The 24122-nt window shown below is 34.6% G+C and overlaps 2 protein-coding genes across 9 annotated transcripts in view; one reads left to right on the top strand and one right to left on the bottom strand.

Annotated features, from left to right (window-relative positions):
• Positions 1 to 5385, top strand: part of ZNF711 (zinc finger protein 711) — a 28322-nt gene extending 22937 nt beyond the window's left edge. For all 7 annotated transcript variants that reach the window (XM_070784806.1, XM_070784804.1, XM_070784805.1 and 4 more), the window contains 3 exons: positions 635 to 682; positions 2022 to 2165; positions 2732 to 5385. In XM_070784806.1, coding sequence (XP_070640907.1) covers positions 635 to 682; positions 2022 to 2165; positions 2732 to 3909 — 1370 coding nt within the window. In that variant the 3' untranslated portion in view covers positions 3910 to 5385. The remainder of the gene's footprint in view (positions 1 to 634; positions 683 to 2021; positions 2166 to 2731) is intronic.
• A 3624-nt stretch (positions 5386 to 9009) lies between these two features.
• The window catches only part of POF1B (POF1B actin binding protein), a 100287-nt gene continuing 85174 nt past the window's right edge, over positions 9010 to 24122 (bottom strand). For both annotated transcript variants that reach the window (XM_070784807.1, XM_070784808.1), the window contains 6 exons: positions 23346 to 23498; positions 22670 to 22789; positions 21182 to 21310; positions 20290 to 20372; positions 12589 to 12703; positions 9010 to 10870 (listed from right to left, as the gene is read on the bottom strand). In XM_070784807.1, the coding sequence (XP_070640908.1) occupies positions 10865 to 10870; positions 12589 to 12703; positions 20290 to 20372; positions 21182 to 21310; positions 22670 to 22789; positions 23346 to 23498 (606 nt within the window). In that variant the 3' untranslated portion in view covers positions 9010 to 10864. The remainder of the gene's footprint in view (positions 10871 to 12588; positions 12704 to 20289; positions 20373 to 21181; positions 21311 to 22669; positions 22790 to 23345; positions 23499 to 24122) is intronic.

Below are 24122 nucleotides of genomic sequence, written 5' to 3'. Positions count from 1 at the left end.
TCACTCAGTTGTGTCTGACTCTTTGCAAACCCTTGGATTGTACCCACCAGGCTCCTCTGCAATGGGGATTCTCCAGGCAAGAATACTGGAGTATGTTGCCATGCCCTCTTCCAGTGGATGTTCCCTACCCAGGGATTGAACTGAGGTCTCCCACATTGCAGGAAGATTCTTTACCATCTAAGCCACCAGGGAAGCCCAAGAACACTGGAGTGGGTAGCCTATCCCTTCTCCAGGGGATGTTCCCAGCCCAGGAATCAAACTGGGGTCTCCTGCATTGCAGGTGGATTTTTTACCAGCTGAGCTACCAGGGAAGCCCATCATCAGTGACTGGCCTGTAATTTTCTTTTTTTTGTGATATCTTTGTCTGGTTTTGGTATCAGGGTGATGATGGCCTCATAGAATGTCTACTCAGGTTTTATATAGAAAGTAAGGTTTTCCTGTAAGTTAGTAGTTCCAAGAATGCTCAAAGCAGCCCTTACTTTCAGTGTGTGAAATTATCTAATCTATGGGAGTGGAAGACCTCAACAACAAAAAGTTTAATCAAAGGAATGGTGATTGATGTAAGATTTTGTAGATGCGATCCATTGATAATTGTTATACTCAATCAGTTTTTAATTTGTCTTTTTTTTTTAAGGAGATGAAAGAAGAGTTTCTCGAAGGTATGAAGATTGTCAGTCATCAGGTGAGAGAGCATTATATGTGAGATGTAAGTTAAGTAGCTGGTTTTGTATACTACTTGGTAGATAAAGAGTTATTAGTTTGTGTGTACAGACCCATTAGACTCTTATTTGCCTAAGTCATATCTAGTTAGTTATGAGTTTATTTCTTTAAGGAATTTTATTTAGAGGCATAATGTGTGTTATTCTGTGAATGCAGTTCATTTTAGATTTACCTCAGGATTTCCCTTGAGGTCCACTGGTTAAGACTCCATGTGTCCACTGCAGGGGGTGCAGGTTTGATCCCTAATTGGGGAACTGAGATCCCACATGCCACATGATGTGGCCAAAAAGTAAAAAAAAAAAAATTTCTTTTTCAAGATACAAATGTCAGGCCACTTACTGCATGGGCCATAAAAGGTTACTATGGAAAAAATTATAAAATAGAAATTTTTCTGACATGAAAGTAAAAACTGTCCATGATATCAACCACTTGTTAATGTTCTCCTTGGGATGGAACTATTTTCTTAATTTCTGTGCAGCCAGTAGATTTATATAGATGTTACATAAAACTCATGTGTCAGCTTAAGTATTTTTTAGTTTTAATATGCTTCATATAGTGTTTTTTATTCCATGCTTGATAATTCTTTTTATTTTCTTACACAGGGAGAATAAAGTATCTGACTATCTTGTTTCTAACCTTAGGAGGTTTTTTACTCTCTAAATTTAAATATAGATTTCAGGTGAATTAATGAGAGACATACATATCATAGCATTTAAGCTAAACAGTTTCTTGGGCTACGTTTTTAAACTAAATTGCATAACACAAGAGAGTGTGAGAACTGATATTAAGTATTTTGTATACATTGAGTCCATTGAAATTTTGGTAAATTGCCTGTCACATTTATCTTAACTCTTAAAAAATCAATCTTACTACTTTTAGCATTAAGTAAACCATTTTGAAGCATAAATCAAGAAGTTGTTTTTTGTCATGTATTACACAGTTACCATGATTGTATTGGTTATCTGACATGTATAAATTAATTCTTTGCTAAATCTCTTTAATTTCATCAGCCTTCATTGGTGAGAAAATTGAGCTGATGTCAAGATTTTGTTCATGGTCATAAAATTCATTTTCTTACGTTTCATTTATCTGATCAGTTTGTTCCTTTAGAATGAATAAACTGGATATTTTAATTTCATATGGTATCATATTTTTGCATATTCACTTGAGAGATGAGTGTACTTTGTGAAATTTAGCACTTCAGTGGCAACTGAATGCCAAGTTTTCTCTAGTAATTCATCTAATCAAAATGAAAAGAGTATAAATATATATAGTTTAATGGTGTATTGATTTTTTTTCAGGAAATACTTTAGACTCAACATTAGAAAACAGAAGTAGTACAGCAGCACAGTACCTTCAAATTTGTGATAGCATCAATACAAATAAAGTACTTAAACAAAAAACCAAGAAGAGGAGAAGGGGAGAAACGAGGCAGTGGCAAACAGGTAAAATACTAATACATTGCTTTACGAATATTATAATTACTTGAAATGCAGTAGTATTTTTTGTAACCCAAGAATATAAGTCAGTTGTTTGTAGTGTAGTTAGTCCTACTTTCATATACTTGTGTTTGATCTAAGTATATGGGTTTTTTAAAAAATGTTTTACTGTTACTTAACTGTGCTTGTTTGCTTTTTACCCAGATGATGTTTTTCAAAAGAGAATTTTCAGGTTGTTACAAAGTGCATGTGATATAGCATTTTGGCAGATGAATGGTCTATAGTAGAGTGCTGCTCGTTATATTTTAGTGTGCTCAGTTCATTTGCTCAGTCACGTCTGACTTTGCGACACCATGGACTGCAGCACACCAGGCTTCCCTGTCCATCACTAACTCCTGGAGCTTTACTTTATTATACATTGCTTTTAATCAACATCTTGTCTTACAGGATTTTATTCCACTAGTATAGTTCTCACATTGTGAATGTCAGCTAATTTTGCTGCATTTGTTGTAAAACCCTTTTAAAACAGTCTGGCCAAATGTTACAACTTCTATTTTTTTTTTTTAATATAGCTGTTATAATAGGCCCTGATGGACAACCCCTGACAGTGTATCCTTGCCATATTTGCACAAAAAAGTTTAAATCCCGAGGATTCTTGAAAAGACACATGAAGAATCATCCTGATCATTTGATGAGAAAAAAATATCAGTGTACAGATTGTGACTTTACAACTAACAAGAAAGTGAGTTTCCATAACCATTTAGAAAGCCATAAGCTTATAAACAAAGTTGACAAAACCCATGAATTTACAGAATACACACGAAGATACAGAGAAGCAAGTCCACTGAGTTCAAATAAACTTATATTAAGAGACAAGGAGCCGAAGATGCACAAGTGCAAATACTGTGACTATGAAACTGCGGAACAAGGACTGTTAAACCGACATTTACTGGCTGTTCACAGCAAGAATTTTCCTCATGTTTGTGTTGAGTGTGGGAAGGGCTTTCGACATCCTTCTGAACTCAAGAAACATATGAGAACCCATACCGGTGAGAAGCCATATCAGTGTCAGTATTGTGTCTTCAGGTGTGCAGATCAATCAAATTTGAAAACTCACATTAAGTCTAAGCATGGTAACAATTTACCATATAAATGTGAGCATTGTCCCCAAGCATTTGGTGATGAGAGAGAACTTCAACGCCATCTGGATTTGTTTCAAGGACATAAGACACACCAGTGTCCTCATTGTGACCATAAGAGCACCAACTCAAGTGACCTTAAGCGGCACATTATATCTGTCCACACTAAGGATTTTCCTCACAAATGTGAGGTCTGTGATAAAGGTTTCCATCGCCCTTCTGAGCTCAAAAAGCATAGTGATATCCATAAGGGTAGGAAGATTCATCAGTGTAGGCACTGTGACTTTAAAACATCAGATCCATTTATTCTTAGTGGTCATATCCTTTCAGTTCATACTAAGGATCAGTCATTGAAGTGTAAAAGGTGCAAAAGAGGGTTCAGACAACAAAATGAGCTCAAAAAGCATATGAAGACACACAGTGGAAGGAAGATTTACCAATGTGAGTATTGTGAATACAGCACCACAGATGCATCTGGCTTTAAACGACATGTGATATCAATACATACAAAAGACTATCCACACAGGTGTGAATTCTGCAAGAAGGGATTCCGACGACCATCAGAAAAAAATCAGCATATTATGAGGCACCACAAGGAGGCTCTTATATAATAAGATCAATATAAAGAAAGAAGCTATTTAGAAACTATGACATGCTACATGGGAAGATAATTTCACAAACTGTTTCACCTGGTTACATAGCTTGATATTAAATTATAAATTTACATTCTTTTTATTAAAGATCTTAAAGTATTTGAATTGAGAGGGGATCTCAGCCCTTTGAAATTACTTAAAGAATTTAAGGAGCACCATAGAATGGTTGCAGAAAACCTTATTGTCTATTTAATGGTATAAACATAATTCAACTACAGAGGGGAAGAGCAAAGACAACCACTTTATTTGGCTGATCATACTAGAGACAGATCTTTCTGCAAAGATCATATCTAATTAAGGCAAACAAGCCTCACTTTTATGCAGTTTTATAAATGGGGTGGAAAAATAAAATGCAATCATCCATCAGTCACTTAGTCACTGAATCTTTATATGGTACCTGGAAATTTGAATTCCAGAAATGGCAAAAGTTTTGTGTATTCATTGAAAGAAATTTCACTGGAAAACAGGTTAGATTAATTCAATACTATTTAGAAGGATTTCAGAGCTACTAAGGTTTTATTACAGGATAGGATGTTTAAAATACAGCATCTGTACTGAAGTCTAAATATTAAAGTTCCCCTTTTTTCTGATGTTCAAGTTGATTGATATTCAGTATGGTATATATGACAAAAGTATATTTGAGTCAAATGTGGCTTTCTAAAATGCATGCAACAGTAATGTTGCAAACAAAGCTAGCACTATATTTCTTAATGATACTAAGATTAAATTGAGAGAACACAGTTTTCTTAAATATTTAGTTTTTTTAGGACAGTCATAGCAAGTATGATTATTCCAGCCTTACTTGCTCTAATGTTTAAAGGTGCAATTTTATGCCATTATTGAAAATTTTGATTTTTAAAATCTATATACCATATTATTAACATACATTTTCAATGTGAGGCAGTATTTATGCAGTATTTAACAAAACACTATGCTGCCAATAGAGCTTAGAGGTGGATATTCAGTTTACAGTGTATAAAATATGCATCCTTTTAACAACACTTTATGTTAGCATGCTGCAAATAAACATGGCGCTTAATATAAAAAGCTGGTTTAGGGAAATTTAATGAAAATCCTGTTCATAAATGTAATGCATATGATGTGTACTTTTAAGTTTTAGTTGCTTCATGTTTACACTCAGCTGTTCAGCATAATTAAAATGTAATTTTACTTCATGCTATATTGTGGCTTTGTGTTTTAAATAATGTTCACCTTTCTGTTTTTGCACCAGGTAAGAATCAGTTCCTTGAGAATAAATTTTTTATCTTTCTTAATTCAGAATATTAAATTTGGAAAATCTAAAGTTGTGTGTCCTGTGGTTGTAAATGATGTACACGCTGTAAGATAAGATTGTCACTGTTAATGTGGGATTATTATTTCTAAATGTTACTCATTGAAATGAGCATACAATAAAAAGCATTTATTGCACTTAAAGGCTTTATGAGTTTACTTAAAGTTGTGTTATAATGTCCATTCTTAAAAGACTTTTTACTTGAAATTGTTCTTAGGCATTTTTTGTCTGTAATTTAATGTTTTATACAATTTTGTGCATTAACAACATGAGCTAGGAATTTAAAGTTATGATGGCTATAGCATGATTATTCCTCAAATTTTTTTTGTTAAAACCATGATGGAATGCTTTAAAGTTGCTCATCTTAAGACTTGAGACTTAGTATTATAGGGAAAACTAAAAATTCTTGGCCTGCTTAAGTAACATGATCCTGAAAAATGAATCTAATTATGTTTACCGTAGGCCAATATACTTCATTAAATCAAGGCTTTGGGAAAGATTCTGCAAATGAACATAGTAGTCAATGTTCAGTAGAATTCACGTACCTAGATATATAGCACTGTTGCTTAAAACTCTTTGTCAGTTGGGTTAATTATTCTTTAATGATCACTAAGAGAAAAAGCCATTACATGTTAGACCAATGCTTTAAGCTTTAATGTCTATAGAGTTTGTCTAGGGATAGTGTTAAAATACATATTCTAATTCTATAGGTGTGGGCTGGGGTCCACTATTCTGCATTTCTATCAAGCTGCCAATGTGTTAACTACCATAGAAATAGTGAGGTGTTAGACAAAGCCCCCAGTGTAATTCTGGTACAATTTGGCAGCTTTGCTTAAACAACTACGAGTGAGTATAATGAGGAAATCCATACTGAGGACTTGGCATTTGAGCTGAGACTTGAGTGCCAAGAAAAAACCAGTCATGTGAAGATCTTGTGCAAGAGCATTCAAGGCAGAGAAACATACATGCAAATACAGACAACCTGAGATGGTACAAGCTTTGGCTGCATCATGGTGAAAGGAACTGATAAGTGATGAGACCTGTGAGAATTTGAAATAAGAAGTCATTGGAAGGGTTTAAGGAAAGGAGTGATGTGATTTACATTTTGAAAATCATTTTGGAGGCTGTGCGAAGAATGTATTGTAGAGGAGCCAAGGGAAGCAGGGAGCCATGTGGAGAGGTTATTCCACTCATTCATGGCTACAGTGGGGCTGAAGAAAAGCAAATAGATTCTCTTATTAACTGGATCTAGAAAACCTCAGCCAAGATAGAACAGATAAGAATTCAGTCCATGTTACAAACAAAAGATTGCCTTTAAAAATGCAGATTTTACCCGGACATGCCTATTTTATATGACCAAAAAAAAAAAAAAGTCAAGTACCTTCACAAGAAGGAGGAATCATTTTGGAATTACTAAAAGAATAGGCACTTTTCTAGAACAGTTCAGGGTCATTACATGGAAATGGATTTGTCTGATTGTCACTTCCAAGTGGCCTATACCATGATAGAGAGGAAAATATTAAGAATTATTCAGGTAGCTCACGCAAAGAGTTGACTCATTGGAAAAAGACTCTAATGCTGGGAGGGATTGGGGGCAGGAGGCGAAGGGGACGACAGAGGATGAGATGGCTGGATGGCATCACTGACTCGATGGACGTGAGTCTGAGTAAACTCCGGGAGTTGGTGATAGACAGGGAGGCCTGGCGTGCTGCGATTCATGGGGTCACAAAGAGTCAGACACAACTGAGCTACTAATCTGATCTGATTCAGGTAGAGCTCTCAAATTCAATTAATGTCTCATACAGGAAAACCAGCAGTTTGAACCGTGACCTTCCCTTTAAGATATCTATGACATAACTTTTATTGCAGAAAACTTTCGACCATATACAATATAATGAACCCCTTTATAGCCATAGGCATTACCCAACTTAAGCAATCATTACTTACATGGTCAATTTTGATTGATTTTTTACTTTTCCTTACTCCTGCTTTAACTCACCTATACCTCATTGGTTTATTTTTATTCCCTATTGTTTTACTGGCTTATTTTGAAGTAAATCCCAGGCATAGTTTTAAGAATTTTTGAAGGAAGATATCACACAGTTCTTAAATACGCTTACTTCCAGAAAAAGAAGACATCTCACATGAAGGCAGGGGAACTAAACAATCTTCTTGGCCAGCTCTTTCTAGTTACCTTTATTGTGAGAACTGGCTAGAACTGGAATTCTGTCAAATAAAACTTTTAGGACTCATAAGATTTCATTTAGAGAAAATGCAGAACTAGATTAGAACCCTAGAATATCACAAGATAATTCCACCCTGTCTTACCAAAAGAATTAGCTTGTAAATTTGATACTGGTTAACAAAGTTCTCTTAGAACCTTGGAACCTCTTAGATAGGAACTGCCTATTGTTATTAGCGATCTAGAGGCCCTATAGAAGAACTTCTAGATTTTGTAGGGTCAAGGCTCTAGGACTAGGTATCTCAAAAATGTTTTCACCTGATTTGTTCCAGTTGCTAGGCCTCTCTCTTTGAGCATTACCCAAGTAACTATTCCAAAGGGAAACCTCCATTTTAAAATTTGGACCAGTTGGCAGTATTGGAACTATTTAACCCATAATGTAACTCCCAGCCACCCAGTCTAGATCCCAGCCTACCCATCATAACATAGCTGGCACATCAGACCCCTTTAGGAAACTACTTCAAAAAATTTATATATTGTCCCATTTTAAGAAATTGGTCTGATTTATTATATTTTGGCACACTTAGGGAAGGAGTATTCAATACTGATTCTGTTAGCAAACCAGCTATTAAAGTAATATGTTATAAAGTCTATCCCTTGACATAAAGAATGTCTGGAACATAAACTTTAATAACAAAAAAATGGGAAGGAAGCCAAACATAAAGACCCGGGACTTAATATTTCATATACAAGAGACTGATCCAAGACTACCAAGACTGCCTGGCTATCATGTAGTTATGTCATATTACTATTCCAGTGTTGTTCTGTAGGCTTAAAAGTGGTATGTCTTGTTTTGTCACTAAAGATAAATGGTTTTATAATACAGATGTGGTGGTTTATTCTGTTATTTATTTTTTAAATATATTTTATTTATCCTAAGATGGATAAAAAAGTACTTTTGCATTTTTTTACTGGACAAAAAAGTACTGTGGAAATCCAATAAATTTAGTAATGGTGTCTGGTGGGGGAGAGACCTTGCAGGGAAGTCTTTTCACAGCTTATTATTTACTTTCATGGGTACTATGCCTGCACAATGTTATCTTTGTGGATTATAGTAATGAGAAAGAAGTGAGAATGACTTTTTGTTAAAGTGATCTAACTTGAGTGGTAGCATGCAATTTTTTGAGCTTTTATTTTGTCCCTTTTGTACTGTTTCTGTAGACAAAGTATTACAGTTAAAGCACCATTACAAAAATAGGAAGAATGTTTTATGGCATCTAGTTATGAACTTACTGAATTATGAAATTTAGAGGACTAGGTTCGTAAGCGAAGAAATTTCTCATTTTAAACAGAAAACTGCATCATTGAGAGGTCCAACTATGTTAAAGTGTTGTCTCTAGTAATCTACATCAGAGTTTTCTATTGTGGTGCTTGTTAGCCTAACATAAACATTCATGTGAATAGTAACTTTCTGACCAAAATGTACAGGTAAGCTAAACATCCATACTGCATGTTTCCTACTAGGACTTCCACAAAAACCATATAGATACATATTTTATTTATACATTTAAATTAACTTTGCATGTCATTGCACAGTCTCCCATTTTATTCAACATCTAAAGTAAAATATGCTGGAACAAAATTTAGATAAACAAGCATTCCTCACCTGACAATATCTGCAGTTTTCAGAGATAAGCTGTGTGAAACTTAGGAAAACAATCACATGTTTCTATTGAACTTAATCAAAAATTAGAAAAGAAATACATACATATAACTGTGTTAAGTATAATAATCACCTTGTTATAACCCCCCATTCTCTCGCTATGCATGGATCAAGTGAGCCCAAATTTGGGGCACTGTTATTTTTATATGAGTAGTTTAGGAAAATCACATTTATTCTAATTTTAAAAGTTATTGTAGCACTTTTCTATCAGGCTACTAAAAACTTACATAATGTATAATGGGGAGATAACAAGGCATAATTTTGTTACAGTTACATATATGAGTAGTTAGCAGAGGAGAAATTTCTGTTGTTCCTATACTAAGGGAATAAAGATAAGGACTATATAGCTCATTCTGTTACAAAACACTAATAAGATTAGAATTGTACCAACCCACATTACAGAGCTTAACATTTTAGTCAGAATATTAGGAAAATAAGGCTTTTTGCTTCGTATCAAGACTAACTTGAATATTTATATAAATATTAAAAACATTTTTCTTTTCATTTGTGGTTTGATTCAGTATAGTTCCTCATATGTTCCTATCTTAACAGTTTCTTAGTATAATGGATAATTATTAGAATATAATTATAAAGAATGACAGAATTATATATAGATATTTGCAAAGACATTTCAGTGCAAAACCTCATTCACATATAAATCCAAATTTATTTGTTACCTGAATCTATACTTTGTCAAATACAAACATTTTAATTTTTGCTAATTCTTAACTTTAACCAAAGGGGTTGAAATTTTAAAAGTTCATTCATATCTACTAATATATTTAGAAAATACTTTAGTTCACTTTATAAGATCATTAGAACCCAGTTAATCAACCAACTTCAAAGTACATTAAATATTTTATGATAAGATGTCTTTCTCCCAAGTAGAATACAGATATCAAGTGTTTCACTTTTACACAGTATTTCAATGTTGTTTTGTCTGCCACTATTTTTAAAAAAAGACCACCTTCCTTCCACTCTCTACTGCAATATAGTGTTATTTGTTTTTAAGAAAGTGGGTGTGCTCATTTGGGGCTGATATGCTTCAAAAGACAGATTTGCCAAGCCACTGACAAGTACTTAGACCCATAATACCATAATGTACAATCTAGTAGACTTATGTATTTTTTAAAATATTATCCCACTCCCCTAATAAATGAAATTAACCACCACCTTTGATTTAGTTTTATCTCAAAGAAGTATAAATGTAACTCCTTTGTACATGTAATAAATTATCTATTTTAATCACAAGGTTTAATATGAGAAAAACAAATATATTCTGTATATACCATGCACTAAACTGTTTCTTTTAATTCAATAATATTGCTTTTTGTTGTTGTCATTAAAAAATAGTATTTGCTCCTTCAGCTAAACTGCATTCTAATATCATAGGAAAACTTCTAGTGAGATAACTTGTAAAATCTCTACCCCAAAAAAATTAACTCTGTCTAGGAAGCACCCTATTGAAAAAGAGTGGATTAAGTCCTGCAGTTTGTAATTGAGTTTTAAAAATTAGTATGTTGCTATATTGAATACAAAAATGTGATAGAAAGGATTCAGGCCTTATAAATGGCTGGAGAAACTGTCATCTGTATAACTAATTAATTCCATTAGACTTGCAGGGTTATAGCATGGCTTAAATATTGATTGGCTTTTGTTATGAAAAAGTAAAATACTAATGAAGACACAAAAAAATTCCTTTGAGCTGGAGATTCATTCATGGCTAGAAAAGAAAAAAAATAATTTAGAACTGGCTTATAATTAAGACATTATAATTATATGAACAAAGTTATAAAAACTATGTACATTGATATGAATAATACCAAAGGAAATACATGGCACTGTTTGGCACTTTTTTATATGTATAGTCAATGACACAATGATTTATCTGACTTTAGTCAAGGTATAGTTTTCAAATGACTTTAAGCACAGAGGAGGAAGATTTAAGTAGATTTACTCCTTGGTGTCATATTTAGAGGTTAAATATATCCAAAAGTCTCTGTTGATAAATACACATCTATCATCTGTAAACTTAAATATATTTTGAACTTGCTAATAGTATCTAGTACCTTCAAATATCAAATTTGATGTTCATTGCCATATGCTATTAATGAAGGGAAATGTAACTACTATTATTCTGTAGACCTTTATTTGGCAGGTCCTCACATCCCAGGGACGGGGGAGCCTGGTGGGCTGCTGTCTGTGGGGTCCGCACAGAGTCAGACACGACTGATGCGACTTAGCAGCAGCAGCACATCTATGCCACCTCTGGGGAATAATAGTAATAAGTAATTCTCAATAATTAATGACCTAAGAAATACATTATATTAAAATATATTTCAAAGTTCAAATTATTTTTATTTTAGGGTTACTGAATGTTGGTTGCTTCCACTGATGATATATAATCATATATACATGATTAATGATTTGACCATAGTTAGAGAAGGGCTTCAGAGTTAACAGCTTTTTGAATTTTTTTTAGTTTATTCAAATATTTGAGCTTGTTCAACCAAAAGATAATTGTTCAAAGTGAGTTAACAGGTGTTTAATTTTATTAATTATATCTGCAGTAATTTATTAATTATACACCTCCAGTATTTTATTAACTATAAATCTACATTTAAAATTTTCCTCAAAAGGTTCTACAGAATAGTTGATTGACATATATTTATCTGTTGCTAATCATGATATACTTAGGCATTTTAAGACTTTTATTGAAATACAATAAACTTAGAAGTAGTACACATATAGGTGTACAACTAAATGAATTTTCCTAAACTCAACACATATATGCAACCATTAGTCAGATCAAGAAAGAGCATATTATTATTACCCCAGTAGTCCTCCTTATTGGAGAAGGCAGTGGCCGCCCACTCCAGTACTCTTGCCTGGAAAATCCCATGGACAGAGGAGCCTGGTGGGCTGCAGTCCATGGAGTCGCAAAGAGTTGGACACGACTGAGCGACTTTACTTTCACTTTTCCCTTTCATGCATTGGAGAAGGAAATGGCAACCCACTCCAGTGTTCTTGCCTGGAGAATCCCAGGGATGGCGGAGCCTGGTGGGCTGCCGTCTGTGGGGTCGCACAGAGTCGGACACGACTGAAGTGACTTAGCAGCAGCAGTCCTCCTTATGTTTCCTTCCAATTGGGTGCCAACCCTCAAAGAAAACCAACCACTTCCTGACTTTTAAAACCATAGATTAGTCTTACCTGCTTTCAGTACTTAAGATTTTAACATAAGAAAAAGGCTGTCGTAGTGTTAAAAATCAGATTCTACATAGTTTTACAATGTCCTACAATGTGCAGGGCAGTCACCCACATCAAATTATCCAGCCCCAAATATTAATAGTGCTGAGGCTGAGAAACTCTGCTAACCAAATGCAATGGCCTTAGGATTTTTTCTCAGTAATTATATACTCTAGAAATGTCCCATGAACTTACACAAGTCCATTTGTCTTCTGTTTTCTCAATCACAATAGTTTTTGTATCACTACCTGGCGGTATATATTCATAGTCATCATACAAGAGGCCTAGGATTGGATACTGTGTCCTATACCTATATAGAAAAACAAAAGTTAGTTTATAGGCTGGACAAGAAAATAATTTCATTACTTTTTAGTCATTCCTACTTTGTCTTTCCTTATTTAATTTGGCTCTGAATGACTTTTAACTTTTTCTAAAAAGAAAATCTCCTCTTAGTGTACACAGATTTACTACTATTATTTTCAAGAGAATAAGAGGGAAGTATTTCTGCTTCTGGCAATGATGGACCACTGGCAGCACAAGACAATGATCCCAAAGAAGGGAAACAAATGGCATAAGCCCTACAAGAGCCTACCACACTGCCTGGAGTGAGAATTTGTAGAACAGAATACCAGACAGGAGAGAGCTATACAGTTGGAGAGAGGTGAAGGGATCTGTAGAGCATTCCCCTACAAGTCTTTGGGTGAGTACTGATCAGTATAGGCATGTGAAAAAGCTACTGAGGCTGGGGTAAGAACCACTGAAAAGGAACAGTCTTAAAATATTTGGCAAAACTAATACAATTATGTAAAGTTTAAAAATAAAATTAGAAAAAAAAAAAAAATTCCTGGAGTTCACCTGGTGAAGGGAACTCCAGTCTGTGTTCCAGTAACCAGAGTGAAAAGACTTCCTAATACTTGAGGGCATCAGGCAAATACTACAAAACACTACTACTGCCTTAGTAGTGGGATGACCTGGTCCTAGACTGCAAGTTGTTCTAAGAGTTTAAAAACAAAACTTGAAATTATTACACTGTTTCCAAATAACCTAACCTCATCTCAGAACAAACCTCCTAAATTCTTAGTGTTATAAAAAATATCCAGAACTCAAATATGTAAAATCAAAATATATGGCATTCAATATGAAATCAGTAGGTATGGAATGAAGCAGGAATATATGAATAATGATGAAGAAAAAAGTGAATTAGAAACAAACCAAGAAATGACAAATAAGCAAGGTTTCATCTACTAGAAATATAAAGAAATATATAAAGTGTATAATTAGTAAGTTGGAGGAAAGCATGAACACAGTGAGAAAGATTGAAAATACAATGATCTACATCAGATTTATAAAGATGAAATTAATGTTGTGTGGGATTAACAACAGATTAGGCACAGAAGAAAATCCTACTAAATTTGAAGACATCAGGACAAATTATCCAAAATCAAACACAAGAGAAAAAAAAAAAGACTGAAAAAGATATACAGAGTATGAGTTAGCCATGTAAAATATCAGGTGCCCTCATATATGCATAATTGAAGGATTACAGGATATAGGATTATATATCCTGGATTATAGGATTAGCAGGAGAAAAAAATAGTTGAAGAAATAACGATATAATTCTTTCCAAATTTGATAGAAACTAAACACAGAGATCCAAGAAGCTCAATGAAGAACAAGAAAAATAATGATGAAGAAAAACACATAGAGGCACATCATTATCAAATTGCTGAAAACCAGTGATAAAGTATCTCATAAACAGGAAAAAAAGCATTACTAAGAGAAATAATCATAAAATTAACATCAAACTTCATATTAGACATAATGAAAGTCAGAAGACAGTGGAATGACAGCTTTAAAGTACTGGAAGTACCAGTTACTATTCTACATACAGCAAAAATAACTTTGGATAATAAAGGCAAAATTACAACTGTTTTCAGACATAAAAAGCCAAGAAAAGTCTTCACCAGCAGAACAGTATGGTGAGAAATATTGAAGTATGGAAAATGATTATCAGATGGTAATTTTGAATCTGAGCAAAAGAATGAACAGCACTAGAAATGATACATATGTGAGTAAATTTAAAACATTGTTTTTCATGTTTTAATATTTTAAAAATAATTTTTACTATTTAGAGCAATATAATACTGTATATGAAGGTTTAAAATATATGTAAAAGTAAATATAGATAACAGAAATAGCAAAAAGATCATGGGAAAATGGAAGTATACTACCATAAAATTTCTATGCTACATGTGATGAGATACATTATTGAGGACAAACTGTGATAATATAAAAAAGAATACTTTAAAACTTACAGCAGTCATAAAAAAAGAAATATACCTAATAAACCAATAAAACAGATAAAATACAATAATGAAAATAACTTCAAGAATATCACTAAAATTGATATAGTTCTAACCAGATTGCTTAGCAAACAAAGAAAGCACACAATTTAAAGATATCAAGAAAGATATCACCTCATATCTGTCTTAAAATGGCTATTATCAAAAAGACAAGAAATAGCAGGTGTTGGCAAGGGTGTGGAAAAAAGGGAAACTTTTGCACTGTTGGTGGGAATGCAAACTGGTGCAACATGTGTATACTTGTGGTGGATTCATGTTGATATATAGCAAAACCAATACAATATTGTAAAATTAAAAAATAAAAAAAAAAACAGTATTGAGGTTCCTCAAAAAATTAAAAATAGAACTATCATATGATCTAGCAATTTAACTTCTGGGTATTTAAAAGAAGGAAATCAAAACACTAAAAGGTATCTGCACTCTAATGTTCATTGTGACATTATTTACCAATAGTCAAGACATAAAATCAGTGTAAGTGTCCATCAATGTTAGAATGGATAAATAAAGTATTGAAGCAACCTAGATGTCCATCAGCAGATGAATGGATAAGAAAGCTATGGTACAAATACACAATGGAGTATTACTCAGCCATTAAAAAGAATACATTTGAATCAGTTCTAATGAGGTGGATGAAACTGGAGCCTATTATACAGAGTGAAGTAAGTCAGAAAGAAAACCACCAATACAGTATACTAATGCATATATATGGAATCTAGAAAGATGGTAACAATAACCCTGTATACGAGACAGCAAAAGAGACACTGATGTATAGAACAGTCTTTTGGACTCTGTGGGAGAGGGAGAGGGTGGGATGATTTGGGAGAATGGCATTTAAACATGTATAATATCATATATGAAACGAGTCACCAGTCCGGGTTTGATGCACGATACTGGATGCTTGGGGCTGGTGCACTGGGACAACCCAGAAGGATGGTACGGGGAGGGAGGAGGGAGGAGGATTCAGGATGGGGAACACATGTATACCTGTGGTGGATTCATTTTGATATATGGCAAAACCAATACAATATTGTAAAGTTAAAAAATAAAATTAAAAAATTAAAAAAATATGTATTGTATATTCAAGACACACAACATACACACACACTGGAATATCATTCGGCCAAAAAATAAAGGAAATCCTACCATTTACAACAGAATGGATTGACCTAGAGGGCATTATGCAAAATGAAATAAGGCAGACAGAGACAGACAGATACCATATTATCTCACTTGTACGTGGGATCTAAAAAAGAAAAACCTCATAGGTAAAGAGAACATATTGCTGGTTGCCCGAGGTGGAGGAGTGGGGGGTGGGAAAAATGGGTGAAAGTGGTCAAAAGGTACAAACTTCCAGTTACAAAATAAATACATTGGAATGTAATGACAGGTATGGTAACTATAGTTAATAAAACTGTATTGTGTATTTGAAAGTTGCTAAAAGATTAGATCTTTAAAAGTTCTTATCACAAAAAAATTTGTAACTATGGATGGTAATGGGTATTAACTAGACTTATTATGGTGATCACTTAGAAATATATACATAGTGAACCACTGTGTTGTATATCCAAAACTAAAATAATGTTATACGTTTATATCACAATTTTTAAAAATTTAAAGAGAAATCTTTTGTCTTGAAAACATAAAAAGGGGTATGATGACAAAAGAACAGTCACAGAAGACCTCAGATATCCCCAAAAAAGACTTAATAAAAACCCTCTGCATAATTGGGTAGGACTAAAAGAAAAAGAAGAAATCAGGATGAGGCCTGCACCGTTGGGAGGGAGCTGTGAAGGAAGAAAATTTCCCACACCTTGAGAAGTCTCCTCACCAGTGGAAAGATCATACTGGACAGAGGGAGACTTTTGGAGCCTAAGAGGGAGAGAGCAGCAACAGGTTTGTGGAAGGCAAAAGTAACCTATACAGAGGGTCAGCACTGCCAATCTATGTTCTCCAACTTGAGACACTCTTCTGTCAGTGAGAGGGGGGCTTGGGTGCTGAAGTTCAGATTTCAGAGCTCAATCTCAGGGAGAGGACCAGGGTTAGGTGTGGAAACTACACCTAACTAGGTTTAGGTGTACTAGGAAGAAGCCTGAGCCCACCAGAGAAAGAAGGCACCATTACTGGGAGGCACATGAGGAGAGGGGTGGGACCACCATAAGAGCTTCTTTGCCTGTGAGTGCTCCCAGGCACAGTACACTGCCTAGAGGAGGCCTGGGGACTGGCATGGGTCACCATCACCATCTTGGGCTCCAGAGGCAGACACTGGCCACCTCTTCCAGACCTGCAGGCAGATGCTGGAACTGCCCTGCTGTCCCAGGAGAGCATGGATAGCTCTTGCTACTAGGAAATCCATGAGTGAGTTCCAGGAGCTGTCCCATTGTCCTGGGAGCGTATAGGTAAACTTGCTTCTCTAGAAAATCCATCAGTGGGAGTCAGGACCTGCCTATGCTGTCCTAGGAGGACACAGATAGCTCCCCCTACTAGGAAATCTGCCCAAAGGGGCTGAAACCAGGGGATGTGTGACTAAGGAAGAAGTGGTGAAATCTCTCTTAGCAGCTGTGAAAACTTCAGTTACATCTCCACTGATAGCTTCCTAAATTCAGTGCATGTGAAACATCTGAAAGGACAAGTGTTCTTGTAGCTGGGAGGGGTCTAACTTAGCAGCTGTGGGCTTTGTGGGCATGTACATGTGAAGGTTGGGGCAGACCAGAATATGAGCTGCCTCTGTAGTTCCCATGGTGGGTCCAGGTGCATAGCTGATGCAGTCCTAGGACCTGACTTCAGTGGATCTGAGCCAATGGCCTGATGAAAACAATGCCTAAGAGTCACCAGGGCCAGTTGCTTGCATGCCCACAGTTAAGGTGGGACCAAGAACACCACCAACAATATTGTACTTTGTAAGCTCAGGCAAAAGGGGACACAACAGAGCACATTGACAGGTGAACACCTCCAGAGGAGGAATACTCAGTGGCTTCTCTCCCAGTGGGAGTGCTTCAATCCTATCTATCCTATACCACAGATCAGAAACACAGCTAAGAAACAGATCTGGGGGTCTCTACTCTGACAACTAGGGAAGAGACCCCACCCCTGACAGGGCAGTGACAACCAAATAGCAATATCTAGGACACGCAACATGTAGGGCAAGCTCTGATCACCCTATCAAGGGGATAATGGAACAAGCCTCTGGACCAACCTCACCCACAAGGAAGCAGACACCAGAAGCAAGAGGAACCATGATCATGCAGACTGTCGGAAGGAGACCATAAACAGTAAGTGACAAAATGAGATGACAAAGAAATATGTTACAGATGAAGAAGCAAGATAAACTTCTACAAAAACAACTAAATGAAGAGGAGACAAGCAATCTATCTAAAATAGAATTTGGAGTAATAATGATAGTAAAGATGTCCCAAGATCTCGGAAAAAGAATGGGGGCAGAGATCAAGAAGATGCAAAAAATGTTTACCAAAGACCTAGAAGAACTAAAAAACAAATAAACATAGATGAACAAGACAAGAACTGAAATAAATACACTGGAAGGAAAAAATAGCAGAGTAACTGAGGTGTAAAAACAGATAAGTGACCTGGAAGACAGAATGGTGAAAATCTCTGCCACAAAGCAAAGAAAAAAGAATGAAAAGAAATTAGGACAGTCTCAGAGACATTTGGGACAACATTAAATGCACTGACATTTGAATTAAAAGGGTTCTGGAAGAAAAAGAGAAAGGGCCTGAGAAAATATTGGAAGAGATTATAGTTGAAAACTTCCCTAACATGGGACAGGACATAGTCACCCAAGCCCAGGAAGTGCAGAGTCACATATGGGATACACCCAAGGAAGAACACACCGAGACACATATTAATCAAACAAACAGAAATTAAATACAAAGAAAAAATATTCAAATAAACAAGGTGAAAGTAACAAACGACATATAAAGGAATCCCCATAAGGTTATCAGCAGATTTTTCAGCAGAAACTCTGCAGGCCAGAAGAGAGTGGCAGGATATATTTGTAATGAAAGGGGGAAAAAACCTACAACCAAGAATACTCTACCCAGAAAGGGTCTGATTCAGACCCAACAGAGAAATCAAAAGCTTCACAGACAAACAAAAGCTAAAAGAATTCAGCACCACCAAACCAGCTTTGCAACAAATGCTAAAGGAAACTTTCTAGGCAAGAAACACAAGAGAAGAGAACAAAAGAGGAAAGGAAGGGAGAAAAGACCTACAAAACAAACCCAAAACAATTTATAAAATATCAATAGGAACATAAAAGTTGATAATTACCTTAGATGTAAATGGATTAAATGCTCCAACCAAAAGACATAGACTGACTGAATGGATACAAAAACAAGACCCATGTATATACTGTCTACAAGAGACTCACCTCATACCTAGGGACACATACAGACTGAAAGTGAGGGAGTAGAAAAAAATGGTCCATGAAAATGGAAATCAAAAGAAAGCTGGAGTAGCAACATTCATATCAGACAAAATAGACTTTAAAATAAAGACTGTTACAAGAGACAAGGAAGAACACTACAAAATGATCAAGGGATCAATCCAAGAAGACATAACAATTGTATATATTTATGCACCCAATATAGGAGCAACTCAATATATAAGGCAAATGCTAACAGGTATAAAGTGGTGCAGCTGCTTTGGAAAAATTTAGGAGTTCTCCAAAAAGTTAAACAGAGTTACTATGTGCTCAGCAATTCTACTCCTAGGTATATACTTAAAAGAAATGAACACATATTTATACACAAATTTGAACACAGATATTTACAATAGCATTGTTCAAAACTGAAAACAGCCCAAATTTCCATCAATTGATGAATGGATAAATAAAATGGTATATACATCCATAAAATGGAATACTATTTAGTAACAAAAATCAATGAAATACTGACACATGCTAAACCACAGATGAATCTTGAAAACATGCAAAGAGAAAGATTTCGGTTTCCAAAGATTACATTTTGCATTATTCCATTTTTATGAAATATCCAAAGTTGATTGTTGCTGAATGTATTCATAAAGAGTCACTTTCTATTTGATTTTGCAATGTAAGTTATGGTCATATTGATTACATAAGAAGAGATGCTGCCTAAGAATAATGATGTCTATGCAGGAAAGAACAGAGCCAAAAGATAAAGACAGATTTCTGAAGACATATTTTGATCACACAAATCCATTTGGACAACAAGCAATCCCAGTTAAGTGGATTAACCAATTCCCAGTTTAAGCTGCGTTTCTGGCATGTACAACTGAAAGATTCCTGACTAATATGGTTGGTTAAACAATGAATTATTTGCTTTTTACTTTCATTGTATTTAATGCATTATAAATACAGTGAAAGTGTGCTGTTGAATTTTATCATCTTTTTGTGAACATTCATTCCTCAGTAGAATTACTGGCCAGCAGAAAACATCAAATTCTGTCTAGGGGTGTATATATCAAGTAAACATGCTACAACTTGGATTATAACATAACCAAAATCATATCCAAATTTCATTAAAAATAACATTACTTTTTAGTTGTAATAGTTGTCCTTCCACCACTGGAGGGTTGGTTATGAGATGAATATATTTCTTGTCTTAACTTCGAGAGTTCCTTAGAAATAAAAGACAATATAACCATTTGAAAACAGTACAAACATGAGGTAAGAGGTATTTCTGATCATTTAACAAGGTTCTAAGAATAATTTTTCCCTTCCTTTTTAGCCTTGAGGTAAGAATATTCCAATCCTACTTGTTGAATTCCATATAATCTTGCTTCATGATACCTAATTAAGTTACATTATAAGTCTCTGCAAGAATCCACTAACTGGTATAGGATTTCTGTACTTAAGGGATAACATGAGATAGAATGGGCATGATTCTCAAGGTGAATATGTGAAAATTTCTGTGGCAAAAGATTAAAAAGTATAACTATAGCAGAAAAGCATTGAAACTGCAATATGGGAACAGATATTGTTTCCTAAAAGATAATCTATTACTGAACATTACTACAAGTACCATTTGTTCAATAACAGCAATATGATATTAACCACTATTTTGGATACTTTGTTCCTTCAGTACCTATTTTATAACAGAACTTGGGCTATATACTATACTCGTAGAAAGGAATATAACAAAGTCCCTTACTGAAGAAACTCAGTCTTATTGGAAGTTTCATTGCTAATGAAGTAGAAAATCAACATTTTAAAAATATTAAAAGCATAATATTTTTTGCTTCAATTCTATCTTTCCTTTGAATTATTTCTCCTGAAATAGAGCCTTTTACTTCTTCATAGTCATTCACATTCTTCTTTATGAATAAATTAAGTCTTGGAAATATGTCTTTTCTTAGTTTGTGGAAATTATTTATCCCACATGGCTGAGTTGTATGGTTCCTCTCCACCTTGACCCCTTCTCTGTTACCTCTGACTGACGCTTTATAAGGGAATCTTTCTCTTCCAGCAAACTTGTCAGTTCATGAATCTTGAATTGAAAATCATTGCAGCTTCCTTCTCTTCTTGAAACATCTTTTTGGTACTGATTTAATTGAGTCTAAGGATTTAAAAAGAACTTAGAACTATTATAATTCTCATTTAACAAAATGGATAACTGAGTTCCAAAGAGGTTAAGTGGCAGAAAGTCATAAAGCTAGTTATGAAATGAAGAGTAAAATACCAATAGTTATAAACATTTGAAGTTTTATAAATGTTGAATACAAATTGAAATACCAATTAGGAATTTCTCACTTTTTAAAGTTGACTTTACTATTTAGGCTTAGGCATTATGTAAGTAAAAATCCTAGGCAACAGAATTAAAATAAAGCTAAGAAAACAGGTACTTTATATTCCTTCAAATACTAATTAAGGAAAAGTCAGTAACTAATATTATATCATGATTTGCACTTAACAACATATTCCTCCTGCATAACTTCTCTCAGTGCTCATAGCAGCCCTCTGAGATAAGTGTTATTATAAACCTTATTTACAAAACAGGTAAATGAGGTCCAGAGATGTTAAATCATACAAAGGAGCAACAGCTAGTAAGCAACACAGCTGCAACTCCATGACAGGTCTTCTGACTCCAAATCCTGTTCATTTCCTTCTTTACTGTATTATATATGCACAGATGACTGTTATGTTAAAGTGTTATTAGTAACATTCTGATGGAAAAGAAACCAGTGGACGAAATCTGCAAGAAAAGTTGATTTCCTTTTGAACAAATTCTATTTTGTTTCATTTTGATTTTTGGTAAAGACTATACATTATATTTGCAAAAAAAAAAACTATGTGGTCAATTTTTATATTAAAATATTTGAGTTATATAACTACAATTAGTAATTGTAATTACTATTGTAATTGTATCAGTAACTTAAGGGTTAGTCAATTTGACCTAGAATGACAAAATAAGGCAATGTACAATTATTCTCACAAATATCACTTTGATTTTGATGCCAATTACAGGTACATAATTCAACAGTTTTATCCTTGCACTTGACAAAGCTCTTGCTATGTATCACCCCTCAAAGTCAAAGAAAGATTTTTATGAATTCAAATGTGGCTTCACTGGACAATCTTGAAAGTTATTCTTGCCTGCATAGAGCAAACTTCAGGTAGGATCATAAAATGTTCCCTCTCCCCCATCACCAAATAAATTAATCAAAATTAAAAAACCAACAACCCCAACTTAACATTTTTTCTTTCCTAGAAAAGATGAAGCTAAATTAAAAAAAAAAAAAACAATTTAACAGTATTCTTTACACAATGATACGTATTTAACAAAAAGTTCTACAACATACTCCTATCAGTCTACCTTCAGTTGATTTTTGTTTGTAGCTTTAAACTTGAAAATAACATTATCTTATTAGAAAGTCTGTGCTGACCTGTACATTTATGCAGTGTAGGATCTACATACCCTTAGTTTGCAGATCTCTCTGTCTTTCTCCATTCTTAAGTTTTTTACCATTTCCATGTAATGGTTGCCAATCTCATCCATTTTAGCCTGCAGCATTGGGCCTGTGCAAGTCTCAGAAACCTACACAAGGCAAAATAATTTTCTGTAATTAGACTGTTATGAAGGAAATGCATATGATATTACAAAACATTGATAGATAAAAAACACATAATTAAACAAAACATTGAAACAATCAGATGGATTTTTTTGGAAGTTCATTATACAGCTGAAATGGCAGTGAGTTAAGACATAACTGCATGTGAAATCATGAGAAAGCAGTCTATGTGTTTTCTCGCATTGAATTGGATACACACACACAAACACACACACACACACACACACACACACATATGGGCTTCCCAGGTGGCACTAGTAGTAAAGAACCCGCCTGCCAGTGCAGGCTAAAAGACACAGGTTCAATCCCTGGGTCAGGAGGATCCCTTGGAGGAGGGCATGGCAATCCACTTCAGTATTCTTGTCTGGAGAATCCCATGGACAGAGGAGCCTGGGGGACTATGGTCTATAGAGTCGCAAAGAGTCAGACATGACTGTAGCAACTTAGCACAGCACATAGATGTATATATAACCAATGGTATAATTAAGGCAATAGCACATGCTTAAAACAAAATTTGAATACCTGTATTCTCAGATTTTTATTCTCTTGCTCTAAATTACGCTTACAGTATTCCAACTCTTTTAGTCTATATTCTACGTCTGACAGCGTATGTCGAAGAGAGAGATTGTGTTCTTCCAATGCTTGGCATTTTGAGGTGGAGTCTTGACATCCTTGCTGTAAAGAATACATAATAAATAAGACAAATGGATTTTACTTTTTAGGAGAGAGTGCTTTTAGTTGATTAATTCAATGAAACAAAGCAAATATTTTTCCATGCCCAGTTTGCTTATATATTTATCCTTAAATGGTAAGTTAAGTCAGCTATGAAAGATATTACTCTCACTTACCTTCTTGAGTGAGAAGGAATCGAGATTAGATGAATTTTCAGTGTACCAATTTAGCAAACTCTTGCTACTCCTTGGCAATATGATAACCTACCTTCCAGTAGGTACCAAAATAACCCTATGCCTGATTATGTAACAATTGGAAACTCAATCAAAATGTGGGATTGTCACAGGAGCAAATTTTAGGAGTGGATCAGCCCTAGAGATTTACTATGATTTCCAAAGAATCATCTCTGCTCAGATATCTATAGAAAACTTTTAGAGTTCATTCATTCAATTACTCATTGCACAAACGTGTTAAGATCTACAAAAACCTTTTTAGCAATACACTAGTAGACCAAATGATTGAACTTAGATATTCAATATTTATACAGTTTTTGTCACCTAACAGCATAGAAAATTGTGAATTGTTTATACTTCATATCTAAAATACTTAAGAGAGATATATATTATA

Source organism: Bos indicus, chromosome X (assembly GCF_029378745.1).
Source record: "Bos indicus isolate NIAB-ARS_2022 breed Sahiwal x Tharparkar chromosome X, NIAB-ARS_B.indTharparkar_mat_pri_1.0, whole genome shotgun sequence".
In the NCBI taxonomy this organism is placed as follows: domain Eukaryota; kingdom Metazoa; phylum Chordata; class Mammalia; order Artiodactyla; family Bovidae; genus Bos; species Bos indicus.
This window is presented reverse-complemented; position numbering and strand designations above follow the sequence as displayed.